General features: G+C 35.0%; 1 protein-coding gene across 4 annotated transcripts in view; it reads left to right on the plus strand.

Moving 5' to 3' along the window:
* Positions 1–18,266, plus strand: part of LOC105485412 (Rho GTPase activating protein 29) — a 78,757-nt gene that overhangs the window by 42,065 nt on the left and 18,426 nt on the right. For all 4 annotated transcript variants that reach the window (XM_011747759.2, XM_011747758.2, XM_011747760.2 and 1 more), the window contains 10 exons: positions 326–374; positions 801–938; positions 2,300–2,364; positions 3,072–3,182; positions 3,283–3,363; positions 3,588–3,776; positions 4,492–4,629; positions 16,129–16,286; positions 16,872–17,008; positions 17,283–17,387. In XM_011747759.2, coding sequence (XP_011746061.2) covers positions 326–374; positions 801–938; positions 2,300–2,364; positions 3,072–3,182; positions 3,283–3,363; positions 3,588–3,776; positions 4,492–4,629; positions 16,129–16,286; positions 16,872–17,008; positions 17,283–17,387 — 1,171 coding nt within the window. The remainder of the gene's footprint in view (positions 1–325; positions 375–800; positions 939–2,299; positions 2,365–3,071; positions 3,183–3,282; positions 3,364–3,587; positions 3,777–4,491; positions 4,630–16,128; positions 16,287–16,871; positions 17,009–17,282; positions 17,388–18,266) is intronic.

The following is an 18,266-nucleotide window of genomic DNA, read 5'->3' on the forward strand; positions in this document are numbered from 1 at the left end:
CATTGTTTCTCTAACTTCTTGACTAATATTTTTATTATCTGCAAAATTTAAAGTTTTGAATGGATTCATTAATGTTAACTAATGCTGTTAGTAACAACAGTGAGGTTGTTCATTCTTGGATCTTGGGAACTGCTGTTGTAAAAAGCTGTGAAATTCTTATGAAGTGTTCTGGCGCTTGAACAGACTTCTCAGGCCCTTTAAGTTTTAAATACTTGAAATTCTTTAGCAGGAATTATGTCAGAGTAACAAATTGTGGCAAAAAATTTCTGAAGCAAAGATTTGTGTTCCTCTCTAATTTTAAATTTATCTTTTTCCATGTTATAAGTCGTTTGAAAATGTTTCTGTGGAATCAGTGGACTCATCCAGTGAAAAAGGTATTTATAACTTTTCACAAACTTCTTGTAGTTACTTTCTATAAATGTCCTGGATTAATCTCCTCTTGCCTAGTAACCTAGTGTATTCATTTTTAATGCAAAATGATATATGAAGTTTTACATATAAAGCTTAAGGGAAATAGCCTGCTAGAGTAGATAGATAATATGAGATATAGACTGATCAAGAATTATGTAAAGCTTTTAACTTGATGAATAATAGAAATATATTTTAAGACAAAAATACATTACAGTTTGAAACCATTTTAAGTTTAAACTCTGGCCTTCTAAATTGTAAATTTGTCACTTGTATTTTTTTTAAAAAAACAGTTTTTATTGACTAACATCTTAGGATCTGAGTGCTTCTTTGTTTAGAGTTATGATGTGATCACATTTAACATATACTTACCTTGATATTTTTGTTTTCAGGAAATTTTTCCCCTTTAGAACTAGACAATGTGCTGTTAAAGAACACTGACTCTATAGAGTTGGCTTTGTCATATGCTAAAACTTGGTCAAAATATACTAAGAACATAGTATCATGGGTTGAAAAAAAGCTTAACTTGGGTGAGTTGCCTTTTAAAGCATCTGATTTAGAGTGTAATAATTAAATTGTTTCTAACTCATTTTTTACAGATTATGAGTAATAGAATTCCAAATTAGTACCTGTTTCATTGTAGTGAATAAAACCATTATCCAGAAAAGACTCTTCTTACACTAGATGTAATTATTGAATATTTACTGTGGACCAACTACTAGACCTAGGGACACAAAGACAAATAGAATACTGTCTCCGCCTTCAAATAAGTCATACTCTAGTTGGTAAAAAGAAATGCAGTCAGATAATATGGTCAGGAGATAATAGCAACAATAGATGGGCCGGGCGCGGTGGCTCAAGCCTGTAATCCCAGCACTTTGGGAGGCCGAGACGGGCGGATCACGAGGTCAGGAGATCGAGACCATCCTGGCGAACACGGTGAAACCCCGTCTCTACTAAAAAAATACAAAAAACTAGCCGGGCGAGGTGGCGGGCGCCTGTAGTCCCAGCTACACAGGAGGCTGAGGCAGGAGAATGGCGTAAACCCGGGAGGCGGAGCTTGCAGTGAGCTGAGATCCGGCCACTGCGCTCCAGCCCCGGCGACAGGCGACAGAGCGAGACTCCGTCTCAAAAAAAAAAAAAAAAAAAAAAAAACAATAGATGTATGAGTAGAAGGCAATGGAAGCAGAGAAGAAACATTTTAACAGCAAATATTTCCCCAGTGTTTTACAGTTGTCAAAATGTTTTCATAGTCATTATCTTATTTACTTCATACAAAAACCCTGAGAAGTAAGCAAGACACGAATTGTTTTTCCTATTTTACAGCTGAGAGAGACAAGACAGGAGATTCCCTAAGGTCATATAGCAGATTTGCTTAAAGTCATATAGCATAACTGGAAGAATATAGAATCTATCCAAAGCCTATGCTCTTTCTACTATATTATTTGCTTATAATAGAGAATGCTAATCAGAATCACCTGAATAGTCTTGTAGATGGTCAGTACACAAGCCTAGGTCCTATCCTTCAAAGAGGTGAAATGAAGGCAAATATATTCTGAAAAAGTTTGCCAGTTGATTCTGATGAGCACTCACAATTATGAAATGCTGCGTTAAGAACTGTACATGGTGGCTTATGCCTGTAATCCCGGATATTCCTGAGGCTGAGGCTGGAATATCACTAGAGCCTGGGAGTTCGAGACCAGCCTGGGCAACATAGTGAAATCATGTCTCTTAAAAAAAAAAAGAAGAAGAAGAAGAAAGTATTGCTGTGTTATATCTTGATACTAGTATTTGTGATAACTTCTTAATTGTGGAATTACAAGTAATTTTAGAATATGGGGGAGGAAAATAAATTGATTTTACCTTCTGATACCTTCTTTGAACTTTTCAGAATTGGAGTCCACTAGAAATATGGTCAAGTTGGCAGAGGCAACTAGAACTAACATTGGAATTCAGGTGAGTGTTCTGTGAACTTCTAGGGTTCTATAATAAGAAACTACTCATGAACTCCCAATAATTTGCAAAATCAGAATATTTCAGTTAATATAGGAAAGCACTTAAATGCTGATCATTTTATTGACAAAATTATTTTAAGTTTAGATGGATGTCCATTATGAAAAAATCTAGGAAATATACTTTTTTTTTCATCTTAATACAGGGTCTCACTCTGTAACCCAGGCTGGCGTGCAGTGGCATGATCTCAGCTCACTGCAACCTCTGTCCCCCTAGGCTCAAGCGATCCTCCCACCTAAGCCTCCTGATTATGTGGAACTATAGGTGCCCACCATACCTGGCTAATTTTTGCATGTTTTTATAGAGATGGGGTTTCACCATGTTGCCTAGGCTGATCTCAAACTCCTGAGCTCAAGTAGTCCGTCCCCTTGGCCTCCCAGAGTGTTGGGATTACGGCGTGAGTCACTATTCCTGGCCAGAAATTTACAATTTTATACAAATACTGATTGTCTTGATAGCTACTACTTTTGCTAACCAGTTTTATAATTAATTAATTTTCTTCTATATTTTTCTCATAGTCATGTTTATGACTAGTTATTTTTCTGGGGGCAAAAGTCTAAACTTAGTTTCCCTTTTTGGAGAGTAGTGATGTGTTTGGAATTCTAGTGCCATTTCTATTGTAAAATTTACTTTTCAATTTTAAATTTTAGGAGTTCATGCCACTGCAGTCTCTGTTTACTAATGCTCTTCTTAATGATATAGAGAGCAGTCATCTTTTACAACAAACAATTGCAGCTCTCCAGGCTAACAAATTTGTACAGGTAAAGATTAATTTATATGTGTAATACACTTTTTCGTTAAACAATGGCATGCCTTTAGAAAATTGCTTTTTTCTTTTTCCATTTTAAATACCCTTCACAGCCTCTACTTGGGAGGAAAAATGAAATGGAAAAACAAAGGAAAGAAATAAAAGAACTTTGGAAACAGGAGCAAAATAAAATGGTTAGTATTAAAATGGAGTTTCATATACCTATTTGTGAACATTTAAAATAATCTGCAGTATATACTGACCTTCCTTGCTCTCATTTTTCTAAAATACTGTCTTAACTATCTTGCTGAATATGCTAAAGACATTTAGCATAAAGACATTTAGCTGAATATGCTAAAGACATTTAGTTCTGTAGGATTTCTTTCATATTCTGTGTTTAATACTCTTTGCGATGTAGCTTGAAGCAGAGAATGCTCTCAAAAAGGCAAAATTATTATGCATGCAACGTCAAGATGAATATGAGAAAGCAAAGTCTTCCATGTTTCGTGCAGAAGAGGAGCATCTGTCTTCAAGTGGTGCATTAGCAAAAAACCTCAACAAGCAACTAGAAAAAAAGCGAAGATTGGAAGAGGAGGCTCTCCAAAAAGTAATGATCTTTTTCTTTTTTATTTGCAAGTTGAATTAGCAGTAATCTGCCAGGAGTTTTGTGTCAAAGTTCTGTGTCTGCCAGGACTGCCTGGAAAGGCGTGTTAAAAGATGGCTAAGCCCATCCCCCAGAGTTTCTCATTCAGTAAGTCAACAGAGGGGGCAAGGCAGGTTACATTTTTTAACAGACTCTCAGGTGGTGCTGATGCTGTTGGTGAGGATCCACATTTTGAGAACCACTATGCTGAGAGCTGAATTTTGGAGTTTTGAAAGAATATCTTACTGAAGGCAGTAGTTTAATAGATATTTTACTTGACAAGAAAGTTCACCTTTTAAGCAAGTGTGTGTGTATATGTGTACAAATTCAAGCACCTGATAGCAGGGATAGGCAGAAGCTTTGTATTATTGATGAAGTGTAATTTTACGAACAAAATTCTATAAGATTATATGGAATATAGTAAATGTAAATATAAAATGCTATTTCAAATAGGAGCAAGTATTTTATAGACAAACAATATACTAATTATAAATTGTACATGGCTGTCCATTAAAATCAAGTGCCTTTGAATCACGGACCAGAACAGATTAAGTTTAGAAGTATTATTTTGAAAACAGAATATTTCAGAATTTTCAGTTATTTCAACTTAGCTTTACTATAGTAAATATTTGTTTAAAATATAAATTCTAGTGGTTTTCTTTCTGTCATATTTGTGAAGGTAGAAGAAGCAAGTGAACTTTACAAAGTTTGTGTGACAAATGTTGAAGAAAGAAGAAATGATCTAGAAAATACCAAAAGAGAAATTTTAACACAACTCCGGACACTTGTTTTCCAGTGTGATCTTACCCTTAAAGCTGTAAGTAATTTCTTCAGTATTTTGAAGGCAAGAAGAAAAGACCGTCAGGCCAGGCATGGTGGCTCACACCTGTAATCCCAGCACTTTGGGAGGCTGAGGTGGGAGGATCATTTGAGCCCAAAAGTTTGAGGTTACAGTGAGCTATGATTATGATTACCCACTGTAGAATGGGTGATCAAGAAAGAGAGAGAGAGAGAAGGAAGGAAAGAAGGGAGGGAGGAAGGTAGGGAGGGAGGGAAAAGAAAGAGAAGTCTCTGTATCTGCAGAAGGGGAAGGTATGCCTTATAAGTTACAATTCTATGGGATTTAGATTCTGAGATTAATAAAATGTGTTGAGTTTTTCATAGTGATGCACAGTTTGAATTTCTTTTGATCTACCTTTCCCCGTGTTCTCTGGATTAATGATTTGTTTGGTTAAAATTGAAGTCTGAGTGTTTAAAATTGCCTCTAAGCCACCAGTTTTCTTGGCTTTGCTGACATAATTGTTTTGACCCTTGAAACTTCTGTCAGTGCTCTGAGTTATATTCTTCAGAATTGGAGTAAATTAAATATTAAAATTGAACCAAATTATTTGTTTGGAGACAAAGCATTCTGCCCTGAAGTATTTTTATTTACTCTTTAAAATGCTTTTTGTAAAATTAATTACATATAAAACCTTTTTTTCCATGTATAGTCCGCAAGTTTTAACAGTTATAAATTTGTGTAAGTACCACCACAATCAGGATTCAGAACAATACTGTCACTTAAAAAAGATTCCTTCATGCTACTTACTTTGTAGTCCAACTCTCTGCCCACTCATAACCCCTGGCAAGTACCGATCTGTTCTCTGCCTTATTAGTTTGGTCTTTTCCAGATTGTCATATAAATGAAGTCATATAGTATATAACCTTTTGACTGGTTTATTTTACTCAGCATAATGCCTTTAAGATTCATCAATGTTATGCATGTATCAATAGTTTGTTTCTTTTTATTGCAGAATTCCATTGTGTGACTGTACTACAGTGTTTATCCATTCACTAGTTGGACATTTGTGGTGTTTCCAGTTTGGGGTGATTATGAGTAGAGCTACAGAATATTTTCTTATACATTCTTGTTGAACATAAGTTTTCTTGTCTCTCAAGTCAATACCAGGAGTGGGATTACTGGTTGGTGTGCTAAATGTATAGTTACCTTTTTAAGAAACTGCCAAACCGTTTTCCAGAGTGGCTATAATATTTTTCATTCTAACTGGCAGTGTCTGAGAGTTCTAGTTGTTCTGTGTCCTTGACATGTATCAGTCATTGTTTTTAAATGTTGGCTGTTCCAATAGGTGTGTTATCTAATTGTGGTTTTAATTTGTGTTTCTAAAAATGATTAACAATATTGAGCATCTTTTCAAAGGCTTATTGACAATCTATATTTTAGCTATTTTAAAAATTGAGTTGTTTATTTTCTTGTTGAGCTTGCATATATTTTCTCTCATTCTGGAGCTTCTCTTTTTATTATTTTAGCAGTGTATTTTGGGGAGCAAAAGGTTTTAATTTTGTTGGAATCCAACTTATCAGTTTTTTCTTTTATGGGTCATGCTTTTGGTTATATCTAAGAGTGCTTCACCTAACCCAAGAACATAAAGGTTTATCCTATGATTTCTACTAAAACTTCTGTAGCTTTACATAAAGATATATGATCTGTTTTGGGTTAATTTTTGTGTAAGATTTAAGGTACAGGTTGTTCATTTTTAGCATATGGATGTTATATTAAAATTATACCCATAGGATTTTACTTTATCAGAGTGACACAGAGAGGTCAGTGCTGTTGAAAGAAAAACTTAGGACTTAAATTTCCCAAGAGAAGGGGACACATCAGTCCACGCAGGGCCACAAGGGAAATACTGGGTTTGGCAAGCATAAGCAGGGATGAAAGGAAGCTGAGTAGAGTTTTTGTTGGGGTTTCCTCAGGAAAGGCAAGGTAAACTGTTCCTCAACAGTTTGGCTAGTGTGGATTTCCGTGGACTTTGGATCATAGGGATGGTTTCTAGTTGTGTAGTACCTGACCCCGGGGTGATTTAGGACAGATAAAATAATTGGCGTTGTGTGTGAGAGTTAGAAAAGGAGGTGGCTGGATTTATAGACTGGAGACTTGTTGCTTTGCACATGAAAGCTGTGATCCTACCTGAGCCCTTGGCTATCTCTAGGAATTAGCTAGCCCAGGGAGAGTCAGTCTCTCACTGGCCAGCATGCTTTTTAAGATGTCAAAACTGCATAAAATAGAGAAAATAAAAAACATGGTAAATGCAGATGTCCACTTGTTTTGATACCATTTGTTGAAAACACTATGCCATTTTCATTAAATTGCCTCTGCATCTTGGTAAAAATCAGCTGGCCATATTTGTAGGTGTCTACTTCTATATTTTCTGTTTTGTTGCACTGAAGTACTTGCTGTCTTTTTTTTTTAATACTTTAAGTTCTGGGGTACATGTGCACAATGCGCAGGTTTGATACATAGGTATACATATGCCATGTTGGTTTGCTGCACCCATCAACTCATCATTTACATTAGGTATTTCTCCTAATGCTATCCCTGCTCCAGCGCCCAATCACCTGACAGGCCCTGGTGTGTGATGTTCCCCGCCCTGTGTCCAAGTGATCTCATTGTTCAATTCCCACCTATAATTGAGAACATGCGGTGTTTAGTTCTTGCTGTCCTTTTTGTAAAGCCCCAGTGTCTTGATTATTTTCGCTTTACAGCAAGTCTTTTTTTTTTTTTTTTTTTTTTTTTTTTTTGAGACGGAGTCTAGCTCTGTCGCCCAGGCTGGAGTGCAGTGGCCAGATCTCAGCTCACTGCAAGCTCCGCCTCCCGGGTTTACGCCATTCTCCTGGCTCAGCCTCCCGAGTAGCTGGGACTACAGGCGCCTGCCACCTCGCCCGGCTAGTTTTTTGTATTTTTTAGTAGAGACAGGGTTTCACCGTGTTAACCAGGATGGTCTCGATCTGCTGACCTCGTGATCCGCCCGTCTCGGCCTCCCAAAGTGCTAGGATTACAGGCTTGAGCCACCGCGCCCGGCCTACAGCAAGTCTTAAAATCAGGTGCATAGTGTGGGTCTTCCAGCTTTATTCTTTTATAGAATTGTTTGAGTATTTTAGGTCCTTTGACCTGCCTTAAAAATGTTAGAATCAGCTTGTCCATATCTCCAAAAACTCTTGCCAACATTTTGGTTGGATTTGGTATTAAGTTTTAGATCAGACTGGGGAGCATTGACTGTATATGTAGCATCTTAGCAATATAAAGTTGCCAACACATGAACATACTATGCCTCTCCAACTACTTAGGTCTTTGATTTAAAAAAAAAAAAAATCAGCATTTTGTAGTTTTCAACATACCTTTAATAAGTTGTGTTAGATTTAATCCTGTGTATGTATGTGTTTATTTGGGGGGGCTATTGTGAATGGTCTGTATGTACACATAAGTGCATATGTATAGATTTCCTTTATTTAAAATTTCCATTGTTAATTGGTTTGGGGGCTTTTTTGTTTGTTTTTGTGTTTTGAGACAAGGTTTTACTCTGTCACTCAGGCTGGAGTACAGTGGCGTGATCATAGCTTACTGCAGCCTCACCCTCCTGGGCTCAAGTAATCCTCAGCCTCCCAGGTAGCTAAGACTACACGTGCATGCCACCATGCCCAGCTAATCTTTGTATTTTTGTAGAGACTGGGTTTTGCCATGTTTGCCCAACCTGGTGTCGAATTCCTGGGCTCAAGGAATCCACCCACCTTGGCCCCCCAGAGTGCTGGGATGACAGGTGTGAGCCACCATGCCTGGCTGTTTTAATTGTTAATATTTAGAAATATACTTGATATTTTGTGTGTTGGTCTTGTATTTTGCAGCCTTGCTAAACTCACTTACTTGTTTTAGGAGCTTTTTGTAGATTCTTCGGGATTTTCTACATAGAAAATTATGTTACCTGCAAATAGGGACAGTTTTATATCTTCCTTTCCAATCTGTATTCCTTTTATTTCTTTTTCTTATTGCCCTAACTAAGGCTTCTAGTACACTGTTAAATAGGGGTAGTGAGAGAAGACATCCTGGCCTAATTGTCCATCTTAGGGGAAAAGCACTGTCTTTCACCATAAAATATGGTGATAGCTGTAGGTTCTTTGAAGATGCCTTTAATCTGGTTAAGAAATTTCTTTTTTCTAGTTTGCTGAGAGTTTTATCATGAATAAAGGTTAGATTTTATCAAATGTTTTTCTGCATTATTTGATACATGTAGTTTTGTCTTTAGCCTGTAAATATGGTGGATTATGTTAATATTTGAGTGTGGACCTAGCTTTGCATCCCTGGAATAAGCCCCTCTTGGTCATGAGGAATTGTTTTCTTTCATATATTGCTGGATTCAATTTGCTACTTTGTTGACTATTTTTTTCTTTTTCTCTCTGTTAGAGAAAGATTGATATGTCTAAAAAAACTGTTTTTGTCTGATTTTGAAAGTGTAAGGGTGATTTTGGCTTCATAAAATGAATTGGGAAGTGCTCCCTCCTATTTTGTTTTCTGGAAAAGATTGTGTCAAATTTGTGTTATTTCTTCTTTAAAAGTTTGATAACATTCCTCTGGTGAAAGTGTCTGGGCTTGGGATTTTCTCTTTTGGAAGTTTTTTTTTTTTTACTACGTATTCAGTGTATTTTGATATAGACCTATTCAAGTTAATTATTTCTTCTTAGGTGATTTTTGGTAGTTTGTGGCTTTCATGGAATTGGTCCGTTTTATCTAGGTTGTTGAATTTATGTGCATAATGTGTCTTGTAGTATTCTCTTACCTTTTAATGTCTCAGTGGGCTGTAGTAATAACCTCTCTTTCATTCCCGATACTGGTAATTTGCATCTTTTTTCTCTTTCTCTCTCTTTGGTCAATCTGGCAAGAGGTTTATAAGTCTTATTATCCTTTAAAAAAAGAAATAGTATTTAGTTTCATCAATTTTTCTTTTTCTCAATTTTACTGATTCTGCATTTTATTCTTTATTTCTACTTTCTTTGGATTTATTTTGCCTTTTAAAAAAAAGTTTCTGAAAGCAGAAGCTTATGTTGTTTATTGAGACCTTCCTGTGCTTTTCTGATACATTTAGTTCTTTAAATTTTCCTCTCCAAGCATTGCTTATGTATATCTCACAAATTTTGAAATTTGTATTTTCATTTATATTCAGTTCAAAATATTTTCTAATTTCCCTTGAGACTTCGTCTTTGATCTGTGGATAATGTAGAAGTCTGTTGTTTAATTTCCAAGTATTTGAGGATTTTCTGGATATCTTCCTGATACTGATTTTTAGTTTAATTCTATTATGGTAGGAGAAATACTTGTTATTATTACATTTCTCTTAAATCAATAAAATAAAAAAGAAAAGTAGGGAAAAATCGAAACTAAAAGCTGTTTCTTTGAAAAGATCAGTGATGAATTTTCCATGTGCACATTTGAAAAGCATGTGTGTTCTGTTGTTGACTGGAGTGCTTTGTAAGTATCAATTGGTTCCTGTTGTTTTAAGATGTAATTTATTTCTTCTATATTCTTGATGATTTACCTTTTGCTACTTTTATCAATTACTGAGAAAGGAGTTTTGAAGTCTCCAACATATGGTGTATTTTTAGTTCTATCAGTTTTTGTTTTATGTATTTTGAAGCTCCATTGCTTACACAGTAACAATTATTATATGATCTTGGTATATTGATCCTTTTATCCTTAGAAATATGTCTTTTTATAGTGATAAATTCCCTTACTTTTTATTCTACTTTATTTAATATTGATATTTTATTCCAGTTTTCTTTTGATTATTTTGAATGTAGCGTATCTTTTATCATTCTTTTAATTTTATCATATTTAAAGTGAGTTTCTCATATAGCATATAGAGAGCATATACTTCTGTCTTGATTTTTTTTTTTAAATCTATTTTGGCACTATCTTATAAGTGGAGTGTTTAAACCATTTATATTTAAGGTAAATATATGTTCAGATTTAATTTTATCATTTTATTTCTTTTTCATTTATGCCTTATGATATTTTCCTTAATCTATTTTCCTTTTGCTGCCTTCTTTTGGATGAATTGATATTTTTCTAGACATATATTTTAATTTGTCTACTGGGTTTTTTATTATGTATCTTCATATACCTTTTTTAAAAAAATTGGTTGCACACATCTGTGTTATTAAGAAGTTATAGTAGCTCAGGTTATATTCCTAACTTCTAAGTGTTTTCTGAAGAAAACATTGTAAAGGAAAAATAGTGTGGATGCTCATAACACCTCCCCGGCACCAGTGTCATAAATTGAATATTGCTTGCAATGGTCTTGGATTCACTGTCAATTGAATATTGGGTTGCCTGGCCCATGGGTCCAATTACCAGAATGATTTTTTTCGCCTTTGTCCTTATAAAATGAGAAAAAAGTTTAACAAATGAACCAAAACTGAGATTTTGTTTGGTAGAACTCTCTCCCTTCACTTCTCTTGTTCTAATGACTACAGTGTCTTTTTCAAGAGAATATGGCTGTTACAAACCATTCCTGGCCAGCTTCCAGTTAGGAAATTCAATTTTTATCTATTTATATAACCTGAAAAAATCTCCCTCTAATTATCATTTAGAAACTTGCATTGCCTTAATAACCACAATGGTTGCACGTAGACTTCCATTATTACTTTTTACTTTTGTCTACAGTTACTCTCAGTGGAGCTAAATGTAAAACTACGTCAGTTGACCAATGAAAAACTGTGTTTGATTGTTTATGTCATATGGAGTCAACCAGTTAAGCAGCATGTATCAAAACATAATAGTTTTTGAGATCATTTAACATTGTAAATTCTCATTAGAATCCCACAATCAGTGCAACTTACTTGAACTGAGTTGCTATGGACTGTTTATCACCCCCTGCAAAATTAGCATGTTGAGATCCTAATCCCCAGTGTGATAATGTGATGATATTTGGAGGGTGGGGCCTTTGGGAGGTGACTAGGTGGAGCCCTCGTGACCCTTTCCCTTCTATCATGTGAGGACACAGAGAGAAAAGAGCAGTCTATGCACCAGGAATTGAGGCCCACACCAGACGCTGAATCTGATAGTGCCTTGGTCTTGATCTCTCAATCTCCACAACTGTGAGAAATAAATCTTTGTTGTTTAAGTCACTCGGTCTATGGTACTTTTGTTGTAGCAGCCTGACGTGACTAAGAATGTACAGATGTAGTAGTACATATATGAACTCTGTCATATATGAAAATGGATATTGTGTCATTAAGATACAAAATAAGCATTCTGGTAAAAAACAAAAATTATCTCTTTCATGGAACAGAAATAGAAGTTCTAAGATTACTAGTTACCTGAAAAAGTAGTAATGAACTGTGAAACACTGTTGAAGAAGCTGAATATTTAATGTGGTTTCCAGAGTTATATGAAAATGCTAGATCCATTTAAAACATGTGCTAGGACAGTTCAGCCTAAAATAGATTATTCTATAAATAGCCAATTTAAAAAAAATGGTTGCACACTTATCTATGTTTATACATACACTTTTTTTAAGTCTACTTAGAATTAGTTCTAAGTAGAATGCAGAAGCATCACCACCATAGAAGTTCCTTTACCTAATCTGGGTTGTATTTGATATATGTAAATTACATCCATATACATTGAAAACCTCACCAGACTCTCACAATTTTTGCTTTTAAAAGTCATACATATTATAAAGAGGTTAAGAAGGAAAAAGTAGTCTATTATTTACTATTTCTATTCATTCTTCTTGCATTCTAGTGGTTCCATCTTTCCTCTGGTAACATTTTGTCTAAAGAACTTCCTTTACCACTTATTTTGTAGCAGGTCTGCTGGTAATGGATTCACTTGGTTGTGTTTCATATGAGAATGTCTTTATTTCATCTTCATTTCTGAAGGACATTTTCACTGGTTATAGAATTCTAAATACAGAAACCAGTTCTTTCACTGCTTTAAAAATATTGTTCCACTGCCTTATGGCATCCATAGTTTCTCATGAGATACCAGTAATCATTTTAATTATCATTTCCCCAATTGTGGCATGTGTTTTTCTTTGGCTGTTTTTGTGGGATTATTATTTTTTTTTGTCTTTGGTTTTTATCTGTTTAAGACGTATCTAGACCTGGTTTTTGCTGTTTTTTCCTTTTTTGGATTGATTGAACTTCTTGAATCTACAAGTTTGACTCTTGCAAAATTTGAGAAGTTTTCAACTATTGTTTCTTCAATCTGGTTTTTGTTTTTTTTTTTTTTTGGTAGTATTCTTTTTCCTCGTTCTCTGACACCCAGTGACTCAAACATTAGAGCTTTTGTTAATCTTCCGCAGTTCTGGAAGTCCTTTATTTTTTCCCCAAAGCTTTTTCCTCTTGGTTGTTTATACTGTTCTGTTGATCTGTCTTCAAGTTCACAGGCTCTTTTCCTTTGTTATCCCCATTCTCCCATACAGTTCGTCCAGTAAATTTTTTGTTCTGGATACTTTATTTTTCAGCAATAAATTTTCCTTTTGTTTCTTTACATCTTACATTTCTTTGCTGAGGCTTCTGTTTTTCCATGTTTCAAGATTGTTTGCTCTACTTTTTTAAAACCTTTGTAATAGTTGTTCTGGAGTTTTCATTTGATCATTCCAAATCTGAGCCATGTCAGTCTTGGTATCTTTTTATTGTCTTTCGTCTTGAGAGTTGTTTAGATTTTCCTGGTTCTTTGTATGACAAGCAATTTTGAATCATATCCTAGATATTTTCACTACTACTTTATTGACTCTGGGTCCTGTTTATAACCTATATTGAACATTAATTTTTTTTCAATTTTAGCAACTATTTGATACAGTTAGGTTCATTTTCCAGCTTCTGTATGACTCCCTTCCCAATCTTCTGGCTGGGAAACTTAAGTCTGCCTATTCTGCTGTTCTCCCTGGCCAAGTGTGGGGAGGATAAAGAGAGAAAAGTAACAGAAATTTCAGACCCCTCTCTAGACACAGTACACCTGGTCATAAAGGAGGATTTCCATCAGAGTTTTGGCATCTCTTCAGCTGCTACTGTCATCATTGCTGCTCCCACAGGATTGTGTCTTAGGGATTTGGACTTGCTTAGGGTCTAAGGCAGAAGAGAAAACAAATATACAAAAGAAACCAGGGAGTTTTCTTCTACTGTTTAGTTACATCTCCCGTCACCCCTCCCCGCTTTTATTCCTTGGACCAGAAAGAACCTCTCTTGGTGCTCCTTTTGTCTACACTCAGTTTGTACTTTGGGACTTGGAGAATTGGGTAGGAGCTGAGCATGGGCTGGAAAACAGGGCAGGAGTAGACCTATTGCTGGACTGGTCATACATCGAATTGTAGTTTTTTTCCATTTACTTTTCAGAGTCTTGATTTGTGCATTCTGTTCAGATTTTTAGGTGAATTCAGTGGGAGACTGGGGGGAGTTAGCTTACTGCATCTGAACCAGAAAACTTCCTTAAAATGTTTTTGAGTTTTTAAAATTGTATCTCATTATTTTCCAAATTTTGATTAATTAATATTTAGTTAAAGAATCATGAAAGGATTTAACAGAATTATAAAATCCAGGATTTGAAATTACCTTAGAAGTCATTTAGGCCAATCTTTTACCTTTTTAAATTCCCTCTACCTCAAACAATAGCTAATGATAGCTAAGATTGACTACGTACCTGCCAGTGTATTAAGCTCTTGGTCTACATTAATTCATTTAATTCTCACAAAAATCCTATCAAGTTTTTATACCCATTTTACTGATGAGAAAACTAAAGTTTAGAAAGCCTTCTCAAGATGCGGTCCTTGGTCATATTGCCATTACTTTGAGAGCCTATGAGGAATGCAGAATCTTGGGTTTCAACACAGATCCTTAGAATCATAATCTACATTTGGACAAGATCCCCAAGGTGATTCATTTGCACATTAACTTTTTCAATGCAGTTAATGAAGGTCACCTAGTATGCAGGTTACCTTTAGGATCAAGAGAGTAAGCAGTTTACCTTTAGCTGGAGAATGCTTTAATATAGCCAGTTGCTAGAATTAAACTGCACCTTATGCAGTTTGAATTTTCTTTGTTTCTTGAAGGAGTTAGGGCACAAATAAGCTACTTATTCTGTTATCTATACTTTTCAAATACTATTTATGCAGAGTCAAGTATCCTTAGGGAAATGCCTGTCTACATTGAAAAGGACTTAAAGACTAATTATCCTATCATCTGGTATGTCAAGAGAGATGAAGAAGAAACGTGGCAGTCTTTGAAATAACATTAAGCTAATTGAAATTTAGCATTTATTCAGATTGTTTCCCTTAAATACCTTCCCCACAAAGAAGCCAGAGTGTCATTTTAAAGAATAAATCAGATCATGTTATAGCTTTGTGTAAAATGCTCCACCAGCTTCCTGTTGCACTTAAATTCAGACACCTTGCCATTGTTTAGATGACTACTTTTTTTAGCTTTATCTTCAACCAGAGCTCTTTCTATATACTTCAACCATATTGACCTTTCATCTGTTTCTTGAGCATGACAAGCTCTTTCCCATTCACATTTGCACTACCTCCTCCTTTTGTTTGGATAGATCTCCATGAAGCTTTTCTTACATCGGCCTGCAATTCAAATGTTACCTCCTCAGAGAGGCCTTCCTTAATTTACCATGTTGGAAATACCCTTCCACAAACACATACCTGGTCATACTGCATAATTTGACATTCTTATATAGTATTCATAGCATTTTTCAGTACCAGAAAGTATTTTATTTACATAATTTGTTACTTCTCTCGCATACCACCCTCAGGAGAATGTAAAGGTCCATGAGAGTCAGTATCTCATCGGTTTGCTGTAATATACCCAAAGCCTGGGTTTTTGTGAACATCAAATTAGTTTATTCATGTAAGACTCTGAGAATGGGTCAGGCATATTGTACATACTTGTCAGCTGCTGCTATTGTTATTGTTGTTAGTAGAAGTGATGATAGTGATAATATATTTAGGCATTTGTGAAACTCAATGGAATAATGTATTTTGAATAGATTCAAGGTAATATCTAATTATAAGAACGGAGTACTGTAGTTCAGCACTTCTGTTTTTATAGGATTGAAAAAGTGAAAACAGTCTAAATAATAGTTCTTTGATTGGAAGTGTTTTCCCCATGTTTTCCTCTGAAGAGTTTAGGCAGTTGTGATCAGACCATCAGGATACAGAGATGAGGATCCTCAGAAACACATCCATCTCCTAAAATTGTGAACCAGTTGGGGCATGGGGTTTTTGAAGTCACTTTTGAACTTTTCAGCTAAAAGCCAGTTTTGCTGGAAATGATTACTCATAGATATTAGATTCAAACTACTTTTCTCCCTAATCTAGACATTATGCAAAATCAGGCATCATAGTATGCTCAGAGTGATATTCAGTGTTGTATGCTTCACTGTATGGCATCTTTATTGATGCAGTCATTGAAATAAATGTATGTTTTATAACATTCTGTGTCTCATGAGTTACTCTGCCTTTTGTCTCTGTGTCCATAGGTAACAGTTAACCTCTTCAACATGCAGCATCTGCAGGCTGCTTCCCTTGCAGACAGTTTACAGTCTCTCTGTGATAGTGCCAAACTCTATGACCCAGGCCAAGAGTACAGTGAATTTGTCAAGGCCACAAATTCAACTGAAGAAGACAAAGTTGATGGGTGAGAATTAATGTACAGACAAAATTATTTCAAAATATAAAACACTTAATTGTTAAAGTTTCTGTCTAGTACAAGGAGGTGTCTTTTCTAACTGACAAAATTAACTTAAAAATTTTCTGAGTTCTTTAAATATTATTTTATGTTATCGAAGTAGATATATTTAAGGAACAGATATAATTCACTAACAGTAAGCCTTTGCATTTTGACACAGACTTCTTTTATTTAAGAATTAAAAATCATTTGGGGACATCATATGATGGCTGTACATGTTTTGAATGTCCACAGAATTTAACCTATGTTTTCCACAGAGGTCATGCTAGAAAAGTTAAACCATGCCATGAATTATTAACTATACTTCTGCTGTTCCTTCCCATGTTTCCACTGTAATAAGCACAAATAATTAAAAAGTATTTGCATCTCCTATAAGAAGCTGAACCATGTAGTATTATTTGTTTTTAATATTTAGTTTAATTCATCTGTGATTGTTAAATTAATAGATTTTTCTAAACACAGAATGAAATAGACTGATTATCAGTTATTCTCTGGAGTGTTGAGTTTTGTTTTTTGTCATTGTTGTTGTTTCAGAAATGTAAATAAGCATTTAAATAGTTCCCAAACTTCTGGATTTGGACCTGCCAACTCTTTAGAGGATGTTGTACGCCTTCCTGACAGTTCTAATAAAATTGAAGAGGACAGATGCTCTAACAGTGCAGATATAACAGGTAGTTTTCCACACTAAAAAGAGTGCTAATTTATAAAAGGTCAGATTGTTCGAATGTGATTGTTAAATTAATTTTTGCTCTGGAATTTAAAAATCAGGCCTTAGATTGTAAATTTGTGAGATCTTATTCACAGTTGTTACCATGGTTCCTTTCTTGAAGTTGATAATTGGTTATTGTTAAAGAAATTTTAATTGTCTCACTTGATAGAATGTCAGTATTTTACCTTATGAAATCCACCTGTAGCCAAGTTTTGACTTTGTTCTTTTTATTAAAGGTCCTTCCTTTATAAGATCGTGGACATTTGGGATGTTTAGTGACTCTGAGAGTACTGGAGGGAGCAGCGAATCTAGATCTCTGGATTCAGAATCTATAAGTCCAGGTACATCAATATTTAAGTCTAGCAATGAAACTCATTGAAAGATCAGTCCTTTTTTGGGTATTTTTTGACTACCTTGCTTTTATAGTGAACTTTCATACATAATAGAGAGGAAAGTGTACAATTTAAAAAATAGTTTTTAAAAACCCCTCATATATTCGCCACCCAGCCTAAGAAATAGATGGTTATCAGTATATTAGAAGCCCCTGTACACACCTCTGTGGTAACATTGCCGTATCTCCCACCAGAATAAACCATTATCCTGAAATGTTTTAAAAATATTCCCTAGCTATTTTAAATGTTTCTAGTACTTCTATCTGGTGAAGTTTTGCTCTCTTCTGAATGTTATACAAATTGAATTACACTATAGTGACTTCATGTATTTTTTTTAAGATCTACGTGAATGTAGGTAGTCATCTTTATTTTCACTGCTGTATATTCTGTGACTATAAATGTCATCTTTTGGATTGTTTGGTACTTAATTGCTATAATAAACAATGTCATTTTGCTATTTCTATGCCTGCAACTACTTATTCTTGTTAATTTTTTACAAATGTGCTTTAAGATACTTTGATACAGATTATCTCATGGTCCCCAGAGAGAAACAGAGTAAGCATTTTGAATTCTCCATTAGTGGCTTCTAAGAGGGCGATTTGCCTAGGTTATACAGCTAGCAGTAGAAGAAGGTAGCAGTTGAACTCCTGAGATTCTTACATCCAACATTCTTCCTTTACACCTCTACCAAAGACTGCTCCAGGCCCATTCTTTCTGGCAACGTTTCTTTCTTCTAGGATCTTAATAGATAGATTATAGGATTTAAGCCATCTCAGATTCCAAGGCCTTTTTCTTCTCTTACATATTGCAGAAGTTTTACTGATTTAG

This window comes from Macaca nemestrina, chromosome 1, assembly GCF_043159975.1.
Source record: "Macaca nemestrina isolate mMacNem1 chromosome 1, mMacNem.hap1, whole genome shotgun sequence".
NCBI classification, from domain to species: domain Eukaryota; kingdom Metazoa; phylum Chordata; class Mammalia; order Primates; family Cercopithecidae; genus Macaca; species Macaca nemestrina.